The sequence below is a fragment of the Rhinolophus ferrumequinum genome, chromosome 9 (assembly GCF_004115265.2).
Source record: "Rhinolophus ferrumequinum isolate MPI-CBG mRhiFer1 chromosome 9, mRhiFer1_v1.p, whole genome shotgun sequence".
NCBI lineage: Eukaryota > Metazoa > Chordata > Mammalia > Chiroptera > Rhinolophidae > Rhinolophus > Rhinolophus ferrumequinum.
The window spans coordinates 22,714,780-22,730,598 of NC_046292.1; the positions used below are offsets into that span (position 1 = coordinate 22,714,780).

The window sequence follows — 15,819 nt, forward strand, 5'->3', positions numbered from 1 at the left end:
AGCCTTTATAATTATCTAATAAGCTATGTATTTTCCTTATTTACTTTTGTTTTCTTTCTCTCTTACACCCTAAGATATAAGACCCACGAGGGCAGGGATTTGTGCCTGTTTTGGTCACTGCTATGTCTCTAGCACCTAGAATCGTGCCTCGTGGGAGGTAGGTGCTTTACATATACTGTGCTTACAGAATGAACAAGTGAACGTCCCAGGGCCTCAGTCTCTTCATCTAGAGAATGGGAATACTAATAACCTACATCCTGGGGTTGTATGAGGATTCCTGGAGCTGAGCGATTGTTCAGGTGCCCAGCACAGGCCCGGAATGACAGGAAGTGTTCAGCAAGGCACTCTTCTCATCCTTCTGCCCTCCCCCCACGCTGTAGAGAAGGGCGTGGGTTGGGATTTGCCCCAAGTAGCTTCAGCCCACGATAATCCTTGCCTTTTGGTGAGTGGCACGCAGGGCCTTACCTGGGTGGATGTCCTGGAACAGGGACTTCCAGATGGTGTACTGCAGGGGGCCTGTGTACTTGGAGGTTGGGAAGTCTTCGTATGTCAGATTGGTCTCATGGATTTTCCCTTTGAGCCTGGAAGGAGAGCGAGAGAGCAGGTTGCATTGGGGGCTGGATTCCTGTCCCAATGCTGGGGCCCGACAGCCACCTTCAGGGCAGCTGACATAGGACGAGGTCATGCATGTGAAGTCTGCCAGCCTCAGATTCAAGTGCCTGATTATAGCACTTCCTACCTCTCTAGCTATTAGCCTTAGTTTCTTCCTCTTTAAAATAGGTGCTATCATGGCACCTGCCTTGTAGGTTGTGAGGATTACATGGCATACCATATAGAGAACGCTTAGCACAGTGTTTGCCTCAAGGTCAACACCAAATACATGATGTTAGCTATCAGTGTTGATCAGCAACAAACAAATAATTAAGTGTTATTATTATTAAACGTGGCTACGGGACCCGAGAGACCTGAATCCTGGCTCCCCACATACTAGATGGCCAATTGATCTAGCTTCTCTGTGCCTCAGTTTCTACATGTGTGAAATGGGGATGATGGGGGAAACTACCTTCAAGGGGTCTCGTCGGGTTATAATAGTAAAAATGTTATTATTTATTATATATAATATCCATGTTATTATAAACAATATATAAATTTGTAATATAATATACATAATATATTATAACACAAGTAATATACTGTATATGTATATATTAAGACATATAGCCTTTAGCCCGGGCTCTGGAACACAGCAGATGTCCTATATGTTTGATGAAGATGTGAATGAATGAATTCTCTGCTAAGCACCCCGTCTGCCTTCATTCCCAGCGCCCTGCATGGGCTGGGGAGGGTACACACCTGGGGAAAGCCCCCGGCGGGCGGGCACTTACCGCTCGGACAGCGAGGCCACCCCGGCCAGAAAGGTGTGCCGGTCAGTGTCAGCCAGCCGCTCCTGCAGGATCTGGGCCCCCTCCTGCACCTTACGCAGCTGCTGGCTGTAGCGCTGGACTTTCTGCTCGATGTCGGTCAGTGTGCGTGCTGTGTCTGCCTCCAGTTCCTCCAGCATGGCCTTCTGCCGCTCACGCAGCAGCCGGTGCAGCCGCTCGAAGGCCTCGCCAATGGTGGTCCGCAGGCTTTTGGTGGAAGACTGTGGGGACAGTCATCAGGGGTTATGTCAGGGAGAGCAGACAGGGTGATCCCTGGGTGAGAGGAGGAAACCGAGAGCCTTGGCATGTAGAGAGGAAAGGGCGGGAAGGGGCATGCTTGGTTGGGGGAATGGCACATGCAAAAGCATGGTGGTATGAAAGGACTGGCATGGCCAGGGATTGCAAACGATTCTATGTGCCCCAGTAGGAAACAACGAGATGGTCTGGGTGAGACAATGACGCTCGAACTAGAGGATCAGCAAAGGGACACGACTTGAAAGACATTTAGGGTGTCAAAGACACCTTTGGCCCCGGTGACTGGCTGGTTGGCTACAGGCAAGAAAGGTGTGAGGATGCCCAGATCTCTGACTTGGGGGTCAGAGGGATGGGAAGCTGGCGAATGGGGTGGGAAAGAACTGGGAGGATGAGAGGGGGGCAGGGAGATGTTGAGTTCAACCTGGGACACAGTGACGTCTTTACTTTTAAAAAAGTCATTCATGGGCTCAAGCAAAGATGACAGGTATCAGAGAGCTTTATAAACTGCAATGTGCCGGGCAAACCTTGGTGCTCACTTGCCCTGTCCCGCCATCCCTGAGACCCTCTGGTCAAGGACCAAGAGCTGGAGGTTAAGACCATTTTCAAATGAGGCAAACATGGATGTTCATGGTTCTTTTGGTCCCCACGAGTGTGCCAGGCCCCGGAGGGAGTTTAGTGGTTAAGGACACGGGCCAGGGTGCCCAACGGCCTAGGTAAGGATCCTAGCTTTGAGTCTTAGCCGTGGCAGCCTTAATTGCCTAATATCTGTGAACCTTAGCTTTCTTAAGTGAGAAAAGGGGGACACAACTACATTGCAGGGTTATGGTGCAGATTAAATGAGGGAATGTTCACAAATTGTTTGAGGTGCAGAGAAAGAGCCTGGTTATTAAAAGGATATCAGTTCTAACCGGCATGTTCTAGAAGTCTTACTTGAGAGATGGCTTCTGAACTATGGCCTGAAGGATGAGCAGGATCTCAACTGGGGGTGAGGGGAACAGGAAGAGGGAACAGCACGAGTCAGGACGACACCGGGCACAGAAGTGCGGCCAGGCTGCAGCAGCGTGTAGGGCCTGCCTCTGCACTTTTACTTTGTGGGATTCTGGCTGGGAGTTCACAGAGTCAGGGACCCTGCTGTGTGTAGTGCCCAGGGCTCCGTGGGAGGCTCAACAAAGGCTCAATTAGGGCCAGTTCCCTCCCTGTCTTGGCTGCCTGCCTGCAGGAAGAACTGCTGGCAGTGGGCCAGCCTCCTGCGCATGCCCACCCAGAGCGCCAGGCAGACAAAGGGGTGGAGGAGAGGCTGGGGACGAGCAGCCAGGCTGCATGTGGCCTCCCTGAGCTCCTCATCCAGGGAAGGCTGAGGCTTCTGCAGTGGCAGGTCGCACATGAGGAAGGTGGGGCCAGCCCTCCCGGCATCATCTGCCACTTCCCTCCAAAGGCCTCCAGATCCCATGGTCACACTTCAGCTCCCTCCTCAACCACGCTGCAGCAGTGTTTGGCCCACTGGCCACCACCTACTAATCGAAAGTTCTGGTTTGCTTCCCACCTCTGTGGCTGCTCCCTCTCTGCCACCATGTTCCTCAGGGCTTGTCCACGCCAGCTCCTCTCATTCTCATCCTACATGCCCTCCCTCATTTTTAGCTCCTCCTGCTTTGAGGATGGCTCCCAAGTCCTTATTGATGACCTTGCATTTCTCCTGAGCACCACATTCATCTTTCCACCTGCCTCCTCCAAACATATCCCTGGGATCTTACAGGCCCTCCAATTCTCTGGGTCCACAAGTCAACTCTGTCTCGGCTACCAAAATCATCACCAGAGTGTTCCTTCTGACGCGCAAACTGGTGACAGCTGATCCGACATTTAGGAACCTTTCTGATGACTAGTAAAATGCTAAATTCCTTAGCCTGGCATTCGACGTCCTCAATTGATCCCAGCTTACCTCTCTGGCGCCATTACATTGTAATCCCACCTGCCTAGAATAGACACCTTTCCCCGCAACAAGTCATTTATTCAACTGGCAAATTCCTACTCATCCTGCAAGACCCAGATCAAAAGCTAGCTCCTCTGTGACATCTTGCCTAACTTTTTCAGGCAGTTAAATAGGTAAATATTCCCAGAGCATTTGTAAATACTTCTTAATCCACTGTCCCACATTTTATATGGCTCCCCAGCTAGTGGATCAACCTCTCCTGGGTGGGAGTGATGTCTTCCTCAGCCCTGCTCCACCTGTCCCCATTGCCCATCCCAGGGCCTGGCACAAGGCTGGCAGTCAAGACCTGCCTGAGAGGTGAAGGAGGGAAGGGTCTTGCCCAAAATTGCTCTGCAAAGGTGGGTGCCGACTCCATCTTCTTTCTAGGGTGGGAGCCCAGGGTCTCCAGGACAAGAGATGATGCGTAGAGGCAGGAAGAGGGAAGCTCAGAAGCAGAACATCAGAGTGACAGCCACCCAGGAGACCCAAGCATGTTTCCTGACCTACCTGGTTTGCTGGCCACAAACCCAGAGATCTTGCTGAGGACATCCCAGCATGAGGCTGGAATATGCACCAGGCTCTGACAGAATTGGACAGGAAGCTCCGAATTGGCCACTTACTAGCTCTGGGGCCTCAGGCCAATCCTTCAGCCTCTCTGTGCCTCAGTCTCCTTGCTGGTAAAATAGAGATAACAGTTCCTACCTACCTCATAACGTTTTGTTTTGTTTTGTTCCCCTACTCATGTGTTCTACAACTATTTACTGTGTGGGAGGCATTGTACTGTCTGGGAGTCTTGCTGTCATGGAGGCGACATTCTGTGAGGATCAGAGAGACAGTGAAAGGGAAAAACAATTTCTAGCAGAGAAATGTTTAGCTCAACTGGTGTGTCCCACTTACTCTAGTTCTTCCTAGGGCAGAGCCACCCCTGCCTCACCCCCAATCCCTTTGGTGCCGTAGCTGGGAAAGCAGCCCCCACCCCAGCCTACCACATCCCTGGGAACACATGGGGGCTTGGAGAAGCTGGGGCCATTTCAGAAAAAAACAACCTGCCAAGAATGCATCACTCAGTCAGGCCCGACCAAGGAAAACATTGGGCTCAGGGAGGGAGATCAGACAGGCCCTCAGGCTGGGCCATTGGAGGGGCAGGCGCCGCAGGAAAGTGGAGTCAGGCACCAGGTGAAATATGACCTCCAAAGCATCCATAGGCATTTCTTGTATAAACACCCCAGTCCAGACAGGAAGCAGGGCTGGGGGAACTGCAGGGGAAGGTGGCCCCACAGGACCCCCCAGAGGTAGACAGATGGACAGGAAAGCAGGGGAGGAAGAGGTCAGTGGAGAAAAACAATGGGGAGGGGTGGAGAAAGGAGAGAATGCTGGGGAGAAAAAACAGACCATAATATTCCCCTCTCACCCAGATAGAGGCTTCCAATTGCTTCTCTTTACCTGAGAGGTGTAGAATCACCAGGCAGATGGGGAAACTGAGGCTGTGAGAAGCAAATAGACCACAGTCCTGTGACTGCTTCTCATCTGTTGCCCACGGAGGGTCCTGCCCAGAGGCCCTCGGGAATGTTCTCTGAAGAAATGTTTGTCATGACCTCCCTGAGACCCCACAGCGGGTTGGTGGCCAAGCTAGGGCACAGATCTGGATTTCCAGTGGGCTCTCCGGGCCCCCGATGACCTCTGGAGGCCCAGAGCATTCCTAAGGCTCTGCTCCAGCTGCTGCTGGCAGCGGCACCCCTGCATGGAGTGGAGCCAGACTTAAATCACCCAAGAGTTTAGCAGCCGGGTCTGGGTCCCCAGTTCTTGATCCCAGAAAGACAGGGCAGAAAACAAAGCGAGCCTTGCCCAGTTAGTGAGCTATCTGTGTGGGGAACTTAGAGGGAGCTCCTTAGAAATGTGCTAGGATCCAGAACTTCAGAGCTGGAAGGAGACTGAGAGTCCCCACTGTACAGATAGGAACATTGGGGCCCCCCCAAAAGTATGCACTTTACTCAAAGTCATACCGTGAGTTATTGGCTGGATCAGAACCCATGGCCTTCCTCTCACGTCAAGAAAGAAGGTGTTTCTTTTTAAACCATTGTAGCCAGAAACTGCAGGGTTCGGCCTATTTTTCAGTCAATATCCTAAGGCCTGAGTTTAAAAGGGGAGGTAATATCAGGATTGGGCCACAAATCATCAGGAGATCTTCAAGGAACATGCTCAGGGTTGGCTCCTTGGAGAATGGTCTTGTTTAATAACGAAAGAGGAAAAAAGACCCCTGCAGGAGCAGGGAAGGAGAAAGGGCTCCACTTGTAAGCTAGGCAACAGGCCAAAACCCTTGACCTCAGTCACCTGGAGTGGGTCCCGCCCCATTCACCTTTGCGGATGCCCCAGCTTTGGCTCCCCCCCCAAGGCTCCTCCCCTCTCTTGTGAAGTTTGGCCCCTCGAAGCCCCGCCTCCACAGCAAACCCGAGTCCCCGCCCCTCTCCTTCCCCGCTGGCCCCGCCCCAAGAAGCCCCCACCCCGACCCAGCCGGTTCCACTCGGGTGCCCAGGCCAGGTTCACCTTGGTCTCCGCCAGCTGTCGCTTGAGCAGCTGCAGCGCCTCCGTGTGCTCCCGCTCGCTGTCCTGAAGGGCCTGAAGCTGCTCCTTCAGCTCCCTCTGGAACAACACAAGGCCGAGATGGAGGCGCGGGCCAGACCAGGTATTCCGTGGTGATGCAGAGCCCAGGCTGGACCGCTGCGGGCGCTGGGAGTTATCCCGCCCTTGTCTTCCCTTCTTCCAGCATCCTCCTCCCATCACAGTTCGACAACCACCAAGTCCTGTAGACTCTGTTCCTAAGTACTTCCAGAGTCTGTCCCCATCTTTCTACCTTTCATCTGGAATTTTGCAACAGCCTCCTCTTTGGCATCCTAGGAGCTTCTGGTCTCCTGGTCTCCAATCAACCTCCACATACATTCTGTCCCACCCTAATCTGGTGGCCGGCGCTCCTTGCTTAGAATCCTCTGAGGAGAACCAAGACTGTACCACTGTCATCGCTAAGATTAACTGACAACATTCTCTTAGTGCTTCCAGTGGGCTGGACACTGTTCTCAGCCCTTTGCTTGTATTGGGTCATTGAATCCTCTCAAAAACACTGAGGTGGGCACTACTGTTATCCCCAGTTTCCAATGGAGAAACTGGAACAGAGAGGACAAGAGACCGGCCCCAAAGCACACAGCTAAGCATGTAAGCATAAAGCCGGAAATGTGACTCAGGCAGTCTGGTTCTGGAGATCACTGCTGCCATGTTTTCAGCAGTGGTGACACCCATAATAAACAAGAACAGAAATGCACAATGGGACATATCAGAATGTTAAATAAGGATAGGATCAGTATTATTGCTTTTCCCTTTGCCTCACGTTCCAATATGGCTCAGCACAGCATTGCTAGTGATCCTGTCTTTATTTAAAAATTAAATATTTTGTTCATCATAGGTGGGTTTTTTTTGCATTAATTTTGATTTTTTAAAAATTGCATTAAATATCATTCATCTTGATGACTGAGTTTTGGGGCGCCTGCTTCAATCTTGTGCCTGAAGCAAGTGCCTCTCTCCTTATACCCTGGTCCCACCTCTGTCTCCAGCATCCTTCCCCACTCACCCCATCCGGCCAAAGTGACCTTTTTCCTGTTCTTCCATCACTCTGAGCTTGTTTCGACCTTACAACTTTGCACTTGCTGCTTCCTCCCCACTCCCTTCTGCTGAACACTCTGATTCTCTCCTTTGTGATTCCTTTGCATCATTGATGTAGCAACTCAGATGCCACCTCCTCAGAGAGGTCTTGCTTGACTCCCCCACGTACAGCAGCATCCCTTGCACCCTGGGTCCCCACATCCTGTTTCACGGTCTTCACAGAACCATCTGCTGTCTGGGATGATCTTGCTCATTTATCTGACCATGTGTTTATTGCTCATCTCCTCTACTAGAATGTGAGTGTCATGAGGGTAGCAACCCTGTCTGGCTTGTTCATTGTTCATTCTTCTATCCCAGTGCTAACAACAGTACCTAGCACACAGTAGGGCCTCAATAATTATTTGTCAAATGAATGAATTCGGTGTGGAGGTGGGTGCCCCCCATGCAGGGTCCAGCTGTCTGCTGTACGGAGCATTTAGCCCATTGTATCATAGCTCGGTGTTGTCCTGTCTGTCCTTCCTCCATCCTCAGACTAGCCCATGAGTCCTCCAGACCTTTACAATGGTCCCTTTCCATATCCCCTGCACACATCAATGGCCTGGTACTGAGATGGAACTCAAGGGAGTTTACTTTGTGAATGAATTGCCATGGAAATAGCCTCTGAGCAGGGTCTGGGTCTCCCAGTCAGCCTGGGCTGTGAGTGATGCCAGGGAGCTGACTTACCTGTTCACACCTCCTACCTACTCATTCATCTCATCGGAGCAGGGAGGGCCCTCAAAAAACATCTAGTCCAACTAATTTTACATACTAGGTAGCAAAATGGGAAAATAATCACGATGAAATGCTAAAGGAAGAATGCAGAAAAAATGATCTTTGCTTACTATCCATTATTCATGCCACAAATGCTTATTGAGCAACTACTATGTCCCAGGCACTGTTGAGGCACTGGGGATACAGCAGAGAACAAGACAGACACAGTTCCCGCCCACAGGGATCTTCCAATCTAGTGGGCAAGACAGATAATGAACAAGGAAAATAACACTAACACCAGATAATTACCTATTATGGTGTGTTCTCTAGAGCAAATAAGCTGTATGGGATGACGGGTGAATTCAGGTAGGTTGGTTAGGGAAGGCTTCTCCGAGAAAGATGAGGAGAAACCAGCAGGAAAATAGCAGTTAGATAGAAAAATAGGAACAGCTTATTTTGTGAGAGTAGAGAACTTGCACAGACGGACTGGTTGGAACACTGGTAGCCATCTCAGGCCATAAGGCAACTATAAAGATGGAAGTCACCAGCTGAAAACAGAGAAGTAGAAGGAAGAAGGAGTCTGGGTCCCTGCGGGGTGGCCACACCACCACTGGACTCAGTGATGTGCTAGGAAGCTTGCCCTCTGGAAAGGGGCTGGGGGGAAGCCCCAATTTGCAGTGCCTGCCAAGTTACCATGATGTAAATGCTCCCACCAAAGCCAATGTCAAGCTAGCAATGTGGAGTCACTGGACATGGAGCTGGGAAGAGGTTTGAACAATCATCTCTTAGGAACCGGTGCAAGCTGGCTCCAGCACACCACTGCCTAGGGTCCTTTCCTATTGACTTGTTTTATATGGAGGAGAAATATACCCTTATCTAATTTCAGCTCCTTTAGTCAAGTCTCTATTACTAACAGCTGAAAGTCATTCCTAATGGATTCCTGTACAGCTGAGTTGTTGCAGCAGATGGATCTCATTCACCTCAGAGTGCAGAATGACTGCTCCTCAGGCCCTCCCTGATGGCCTTGGGTTTGTCCAGTTCAGGACAGTCTGGCTGAGATGCAGATGTTTGCGAGCCTGGGCCAAGCGCTACAATCCTCCCCTTTGGTGGTCCTCGTGAGTCTACAAAAGACCCAGCCACCCAGGCAGCTCTTCAGGGTCTCTGAGAAAACTGCCCTGGAGGCCACGTTCCCGACATTGCTCAGGGCACCTGAGGGACTCAGACAAACGCCTTCCTGCTTTCAAGGGCTGGGGAATAAGAACAGCAGGCCTGCCCTTTCCTCTTGGACCTTGGGAGCCATGGAACACTCATTTGTCCATTCCACAAACATACTGAGGCCTCCCTGGGCCCCATGTGCTGCTGTGTAAGCAACAGGGAGAGGGATGAGGGACAAGTCCCAGCCCATGATGCCTCAGGAAGGGTGCAGACGAGTTGAAGGAAAGACAGGGACACAGACATTAACATCACAGTGAATGCTGGAAGTGTTAGGGGACCCCAAATCTGCTCCTCCTCCCACGTTCCCCGTCTCGGTGAAAGGCACCCCACCCCCACTGCCAACGAAGACAGAAATCTGGGCGTCATCCTTGACACTGTCCACCCACCAATCCAATCAGTCTTCAAGTTTGCTCTGGAATTTGTTTTCTCCTCTTTGTATCTTCCGTACCCCCTCCTCCTTCCCCCTGTACGGTTTTTAATCACGTCTTTTCTGGACTGGGGCCCCAGCCTCCTCCCTGCCCCCCGCACTCTTCAAATGCCCCGCAGAGCAGCTGTAGTGACCGTTCTAAAGGACAATGTGTCCCCACGTCTTCCCCAACGTCTTCTGCCATATTTCCACGTTGTCTGGGAAGAAGGGCACAAAACCTGAGCGTGGCATTCGAGGCCCATCACCCCGATTTCTTCTCCAGCCTTATTTCTTGGTCCAGACCTGCACTGTCTAATACAGTACCCACTAGCCACATCTGGGTACGTCAAAGGAAATTAAAATAAAATAAAATTGAAAATTCTGTTCCTCAGTTGCACTGGTTGCACATTTCAAGTGCTCAGTAGCCACAGGTGACTAGTGGCTACTGTATCAGACAGCACAGATGCACAACCTTCCATTATTCCAGAAAGTTCTATTGGACAGTGCTGCTGTAGATGCACGAGGCATCTTGCCGTGTTGTCTTCCAGGACTTTGCACCTGCTATTCCCTCTTTATGGAATGCCCACCCCTGTTTTGCTCCCCTTGTTAGACTCATACTCATCTCTTAAGACCCAGATCAAATGTCACCTCCACTGAGAATCCTTGTATCAAACTCTCCAAACTGTTCTTAGATGGTCCTGCATGTACAGTGCCCTTCACGTGCACCATTACGGCACACGTTGCATGTTCATTACAAAGTTACCTGTCAATCTCCCCCATGAGACTGTGGATTCTTGAGTGTAGGGACTGTGTGTGATAAATTTTTATACTCTTAGTACCTAGGACAAGGCCAAGCACAGAGTGACTTGGGTAAGAGTTTGCAGAACGAGTCTGGCCAGGAAAGAGGCTAGGTCAGAGGCTGGGTCAGAACTCACCTGGAAAGGGTGGGAGGTGGAGAGAGCTCTAGGCAGGCAGCTGTCCCCAGGAGGGCTACAGAACCTGAGGGATCAGCTAGCTTAGGAAAACCAAACCCTGGAACCCACAGGGTTCCTGAGCTCTGCTTCCACCCCAGCCCCACGCCCACCCATCCCCTTCCAGGCCTGGGATCAGACCTGGGATAGGAGACTGGCTCGGCCACGCACTAGCTGTGTGTGGTACCCTAACTTCTCTGTGCCCTGGTCCCTCAACTGTGAAATGGGGATAATAACACTCATCGGGAAGGTGAAATGAGATAAGAGCAAGAAGCACTTAGCCTCATAGGGCAGAGCGTGGCATACACTGAGCACTCAGGAGACAGAGCAGTCACAATGTCCCACATGAGGCTTCTTAGTCATTTCTCCATGTCCTCACCCCTCACTGTGTCCAGGCCTCTCCCTGCCTCTTCAGGTGGCCAGAGCAGAAAGGGGCCCCAGGGACCATCTGGTTCAACCCTCTGGATTTCTAGAACAGGAAACCAAGGCCCAAGAAAAGGGACTGACTGGCCCACAGCCACGCAGATTGACAGAGGAGAACCAAACAACCGGATAATTTACTCCCAGCAGAGGTCAGACAGGAAACAGAAAGCTATTGATAAACTCCTAAAGTGACAGAGCTAACTGCAGTGGAGGATACTTGTGATGCCCGAGCTCAGAACCAGAAGGGCTGGAGGTGGTGTGATCTGGGTTTGAATTTCACAGGCGTCATGCCACCTAATTCTCACAAGCTCAAGAGGTTATCACCTCCATCTCACAGAGGGATAAATGGAGGTTCAGAGAGGTAAGGCGGTTTGCCTAAGGTCTCACACAACTCGTAAGGGGGCTCTGACTCCTCAGCCACTCTGTCTCCCACTCAATTCAGTACAGCCATCATGTCTGGTCACCCATGGTCAGGCTTTGGGCTGGCCACTTCAGGGGCTGTAGGCACAGTTCTTGCCTTTGAGGAGTTAGTGGGGGAGGCAGAAACGTGAATAGGTAGACTACAGGGAGAACAAGATAAACATGGAGGGAACACCTAGGAATGAGTCCCGCCGCCATGTTTGTGACACCCTCCTGCCACCTCAGTTTCTGAATCTGTAAAGTGCAGCTAATAACAGCACTGGCTCAGTGGTGTTGTCAGGATTAGGTGACTTTATTCATGACCTGACACGATGCTCAGGATGTGCTCAGTCACTCTTAGCTGTTGTCATTATCATCACAATAATTACAATTGTATGTGAAATAGGGACTCGGACCTGGGAGCGTCTAGAAGAGTTTATTTCTGAATGGGAAAAGGATCAGGGAAGACAGATGGGCAGGGTTCCTTCAAGTCTGCAGGGTGGGGCCAGAGCATGGCAGGTGGAGAGAACTGGTCAGGCAGGGAGTTGCCTGGAGTGTGCAGAAGTAAGGGCCACTTGGGGAATGGCTGAAGCCACGTATGTGGCAGGGTGTGGAGGCACAGGCTGGAAAGGCCATGGGGCTCGCTGGGTGAGGGCTGGCGGTAGAGGAGGCTTTGGAGGTCAGCCCGGGCTCTGCAGGGGCCCCTCAGAGCTGGGGCAGGGCAGGAGGAGGGGATGGGAGTCACAGCTCTCCACTTCTTCTTCCGAAGATGGGGCAGAGTCAGGGCTGGTGTAGACCAAAGAAAACAATTATGCAAATATGTCACCTGAGAGGGCTCCCATAGGTTTGGAGAGGCCGGGACTAGGACAGCAGCTATGGGGAGGACAGAGCCAGGGCTCACATGTCCTCCAGGCCAGACCTCCCCGCCCGAGAAGCCATGCCTCTCCCAGCCCAGAGGACAAAGCCGCTACAGGAAGCCATCTCCCCTCAGCTTCAGGGACCCTTCTCAGCCCCCTCACTGATCAGTGTCACCCAGTGGAGATAACATGAACTCTGGCATCAGAAAAGTCTGGGTTTAAGTGCCTACTGCACGACTTTGGGCAGATCGCTTCTCTTCTCAGGGCCCACCTTTCAGAGCCTTTACCTAGTCCGGCTCAGGGATTAGGGAAAGGAAAAAGGGCTGTTGTGTGGATTCAATGCCCATTATAGTACTTGGCACAATGCAAGTGCCCAATAACTTTAGCCAGGGTTTTTTTAGAGTTATTATTTCTGTTGTCACTTCCCATCAGATCCTTTTCTGTCTATAAATGTCCTGAGGCCCACAACTTCATCTCTAAGTTTCTACACTGTGGCCTGTGCTTATCTGTCAAATGGGAACAAGAGCCAATCCCGGGGTTGTGATAGGATTCAGTGAAACAGCACCTGTGAAAGGGCCCAGTGTGGTGCTGGCACATAGTAGGCGCTTAAGAGCCACTCGCCTTCTCCATGCCCTGTACTGCTCTCTCTTCCCTTCTCGGACCCAACGATATCAGAAATCTTAACAAGGAAAACTGAACTGGCCTCTCCTTTTTCCTTTCCCTCCAATCCGTCTGCGATGCCCAGAACCCAACGCTGCTGCTCTCGACAGACCTAAACTCTCGTACATCTTTTCTGTCTTTGAGCCCCAGCCCTCCCTGTCCACTCTGAGCCGCGCGGTCTCTGGCAACCTCTCCTGGCTGCTCCTCCAGCTTCCCACCAGGCTCTCCCCCCAGTCCACCCCGAGCAGACTGGAACAGGTCTGCCTGTTCAGACCCATTCCTGGTTCCCCGGCATCTCCACGATCAAGTCCAAACTCCTTGGGATGAGGGATGGTGTATACGAGGTCCTTCTGAGCTGGGGGAGCCTCACGTTCCCATTCTCCCCTCCCCTCACGCCACAACAAGTCACCTAGACGTGTGCTCACTTCCATGCCAGCCCCTGATCACCAAGATAAACTGAGTGCAAGTTCCACCTTCAGTGACACTTAGCAGTTTCTGAACCTCAGTTTCCTCATTTGAAAAATGGAGCAATGAGACCCAACTTATAGGGTTGTGTGAGAATTGAGAGAGGGAGAGAGGACCACAGCATGGCTAGGGCCAGTCCATTCTCTCCTGGGCCCCGCACAGGCTCTGGCCTTAGGATCCATAGCAGGAGTGGCAACTGAAGAAGTTAGTGAATGAATCCCTGAGTCCAAAATGCAACCCACCTCCAAGTCTTCCACACCCACCCCAAGTGTCCAAGCAGAGCTCAAGGTCCCAAAGGTAACTGATGTGATGAAAATACCACTGGATGAGAGTCCAGAGAGCTGAGTTCTTGTCTAAACTTGACAAGTTTCCCCATCCGGAAAGTGGGGAGAGGGTGGAATTGGATGGTTTCTGAGGTGTCTCCCCAACCTGTCTGGTCCTCCTTGAGACAGTTAGAGCATTGGTGAGGAGGGTGAGTTCTGAGCCAGACAGACCTGGGTCTGGATCCCAGCTCTGCCTCCTACTTCCTGTGTGATCTTGGGCAAGTTACTGAACCTCTCTCCCAGCCTCAGTGTCATTATCTGTACATTGGTGCTGATCCTAGTCCAGCTCAGGGATTAGGGAAAGGAAAAAGGGCTGTTGTGTGGATTCAATGCCCTTAATAGTACTTGGCACAATGCAAGTGCCCAATAACTTTGGCCAGTGTTTTTTTAGAGTTATTATTTCTGTTGTCACTCCCCACCAGACCCTTTCTGTCTATAAAAGTCCTGAGGCCCCCAACTTCATCTCTAAGTTTCTACACTGTGGCCTGTACTTAGCCAAGGTGTCCTGGATGAACAGGTCATTGCTGGCTGCCCACAGATCCCCTGTGAAGGGGCAGTGGAGATGCCAGCAGCCAGCCCTGGGTTTGACTCACTGCCAGCCTCGCCCCCATGAAGGCTGCTGTTTGCACATTAATCCTGACCTCTGGGAAAAATAACAGCAGAGGCTGCTTCCCAGGACACAGGCAACCTGGCTGCCTCCCCGTGGACAGTACAAGATAAAGTACCTTCGTATCTGTTATTTCTTTGGATGGCCAGCAACTCTCGCTCCTACACATGAAATAGACAGTCTCGTTGCCACTTCCATTTCCCAGACTGGGAAAACGTGCGGAGAAGGCAGTACTTTCCACTTAGGTGGAGGACGCCAGAGCCAGGATTTGAACCTCGTCGCCTAACCCTGTTCTTTCCCCATGTGGCTGCCTTAGCGTCTCTGGATCACCACGCCCAGCTTGCCAGGGCTCCCATCCAAGGCTGATCCACCGCTGTCTCCCTTGGCACGAAGGAGGCCTTGGGAAAGGTTCCAGTGGTCACATGCGGGCTGGAGGGGGTGGCTGGGTCTGAATCTGATCCCTTCTGTGGAGATCAGGAAGCTGAGATGGTCAGAGCCAGATGCCAGGCCTGACCGAGATGACATCCAGCCACCAGCCCCTCAGTGCCTCAGCTGGTACAGACAATCTGTGTCCTTAGCCTGACCCTGTGCTGAGTACTCAAAATACAAAGACAAGCAGGGTGTGGGGGGAAGACAACTACCCAGCCCTCAGAGGCTATGAGTGGCCCCGTCAGACTGGCTTCAAATCCTGTCCCTGTTATTTACTAGCTGGGTGACTGAACCAAGTCACTGCATTCCTGAGCCGCTGTTTCCTTATCTGTCAAAGGAGCAAATTACAGTACCCACTGGACAGGGTGTTACGAAGATGAAATGAGGTGATACCAGAAAAGCGCTTAGTACAGTCTTAGGCAGTGGGCTAAGGCTCAGTAAATATTGGCTGAGAAGCCCCAAACCCTGCTGATCCAGATGGAGCTCCCTCCCTCCCCTTTGCCCTGTGGTCCAGTGCTCGGCAGTGAAAAAAGGGAAGGCATGCACACACGTACTCTGAGACACATACACTCACACACACTCTCACATGCTATTTACACAATTCCACAGAACTAGAAAGCAAATCTAACCATGTTTTTCTATGAGGTGGGACAATGGGAGGATTTTAACTTTTATATTATCTGCATATAGCTCTGTCTATTATGCTAATTTTATAATCAGAAAAAATGAAGATATTTAAATTTTGTCGTGTGCCAATCTGTGCCAGGCAGGCTCTTCTGACACAGCATCCCTCACCCGTGTTATAGATGAGCAGGTGGGAGCTTAGAGAAGTGAAGTGAGCTGACCGAGCACACACAGATTCTCAATGATGACGCCAGAATCGGACCCCAGAATGGAAGCTGAAGAGTACACAGCAATTCTGCTTGGCAGGTAAGGGAAAGCTTCACGGAGGAGATAACATTTGAGCTGAGCCTGGAAAGCTGAGTAGGACTTCTCCAGGGTTCTCAACCAAAGGTGATTT

General features: G+C 51.4%; 1 protein-coding gene across 4 annotated transcripts in view; it reads right to left on the reverse strand.

Annotated features, from left to right (window-relative positions):
• Nucleotides 1–15,819, reverse strand: part of TRIM62 (tripartite motif containing 62) — a 30,935-nt gene that overhangs the window by 10,521 nt on the left and 4,595 nt on the right. For 3 of the 4 annotated variants that reach the window (XM_033114967.1, XM_033114969.1, XM_033114968.1), the window contains exons 3-5: nt 6,187–6,282; nt 1,386–1,642; nt 466–581 (exon numbers count right to left, since the gene is read on the reverse strand). In XM_033114967.1, the coding sequence (XP_032970858.1) occupies nt 466–581; nt 1,386–1,642; nt 6,187–6,282 (469 nt within the window). The remainder of the gene's footprint in view (nt 1–465; nt 582–1,385; nt 1,643–6,186; nt 6,283–15,819) is intronic. The other variant, XM_033114970.1, reaches the window with a different exon arrangement.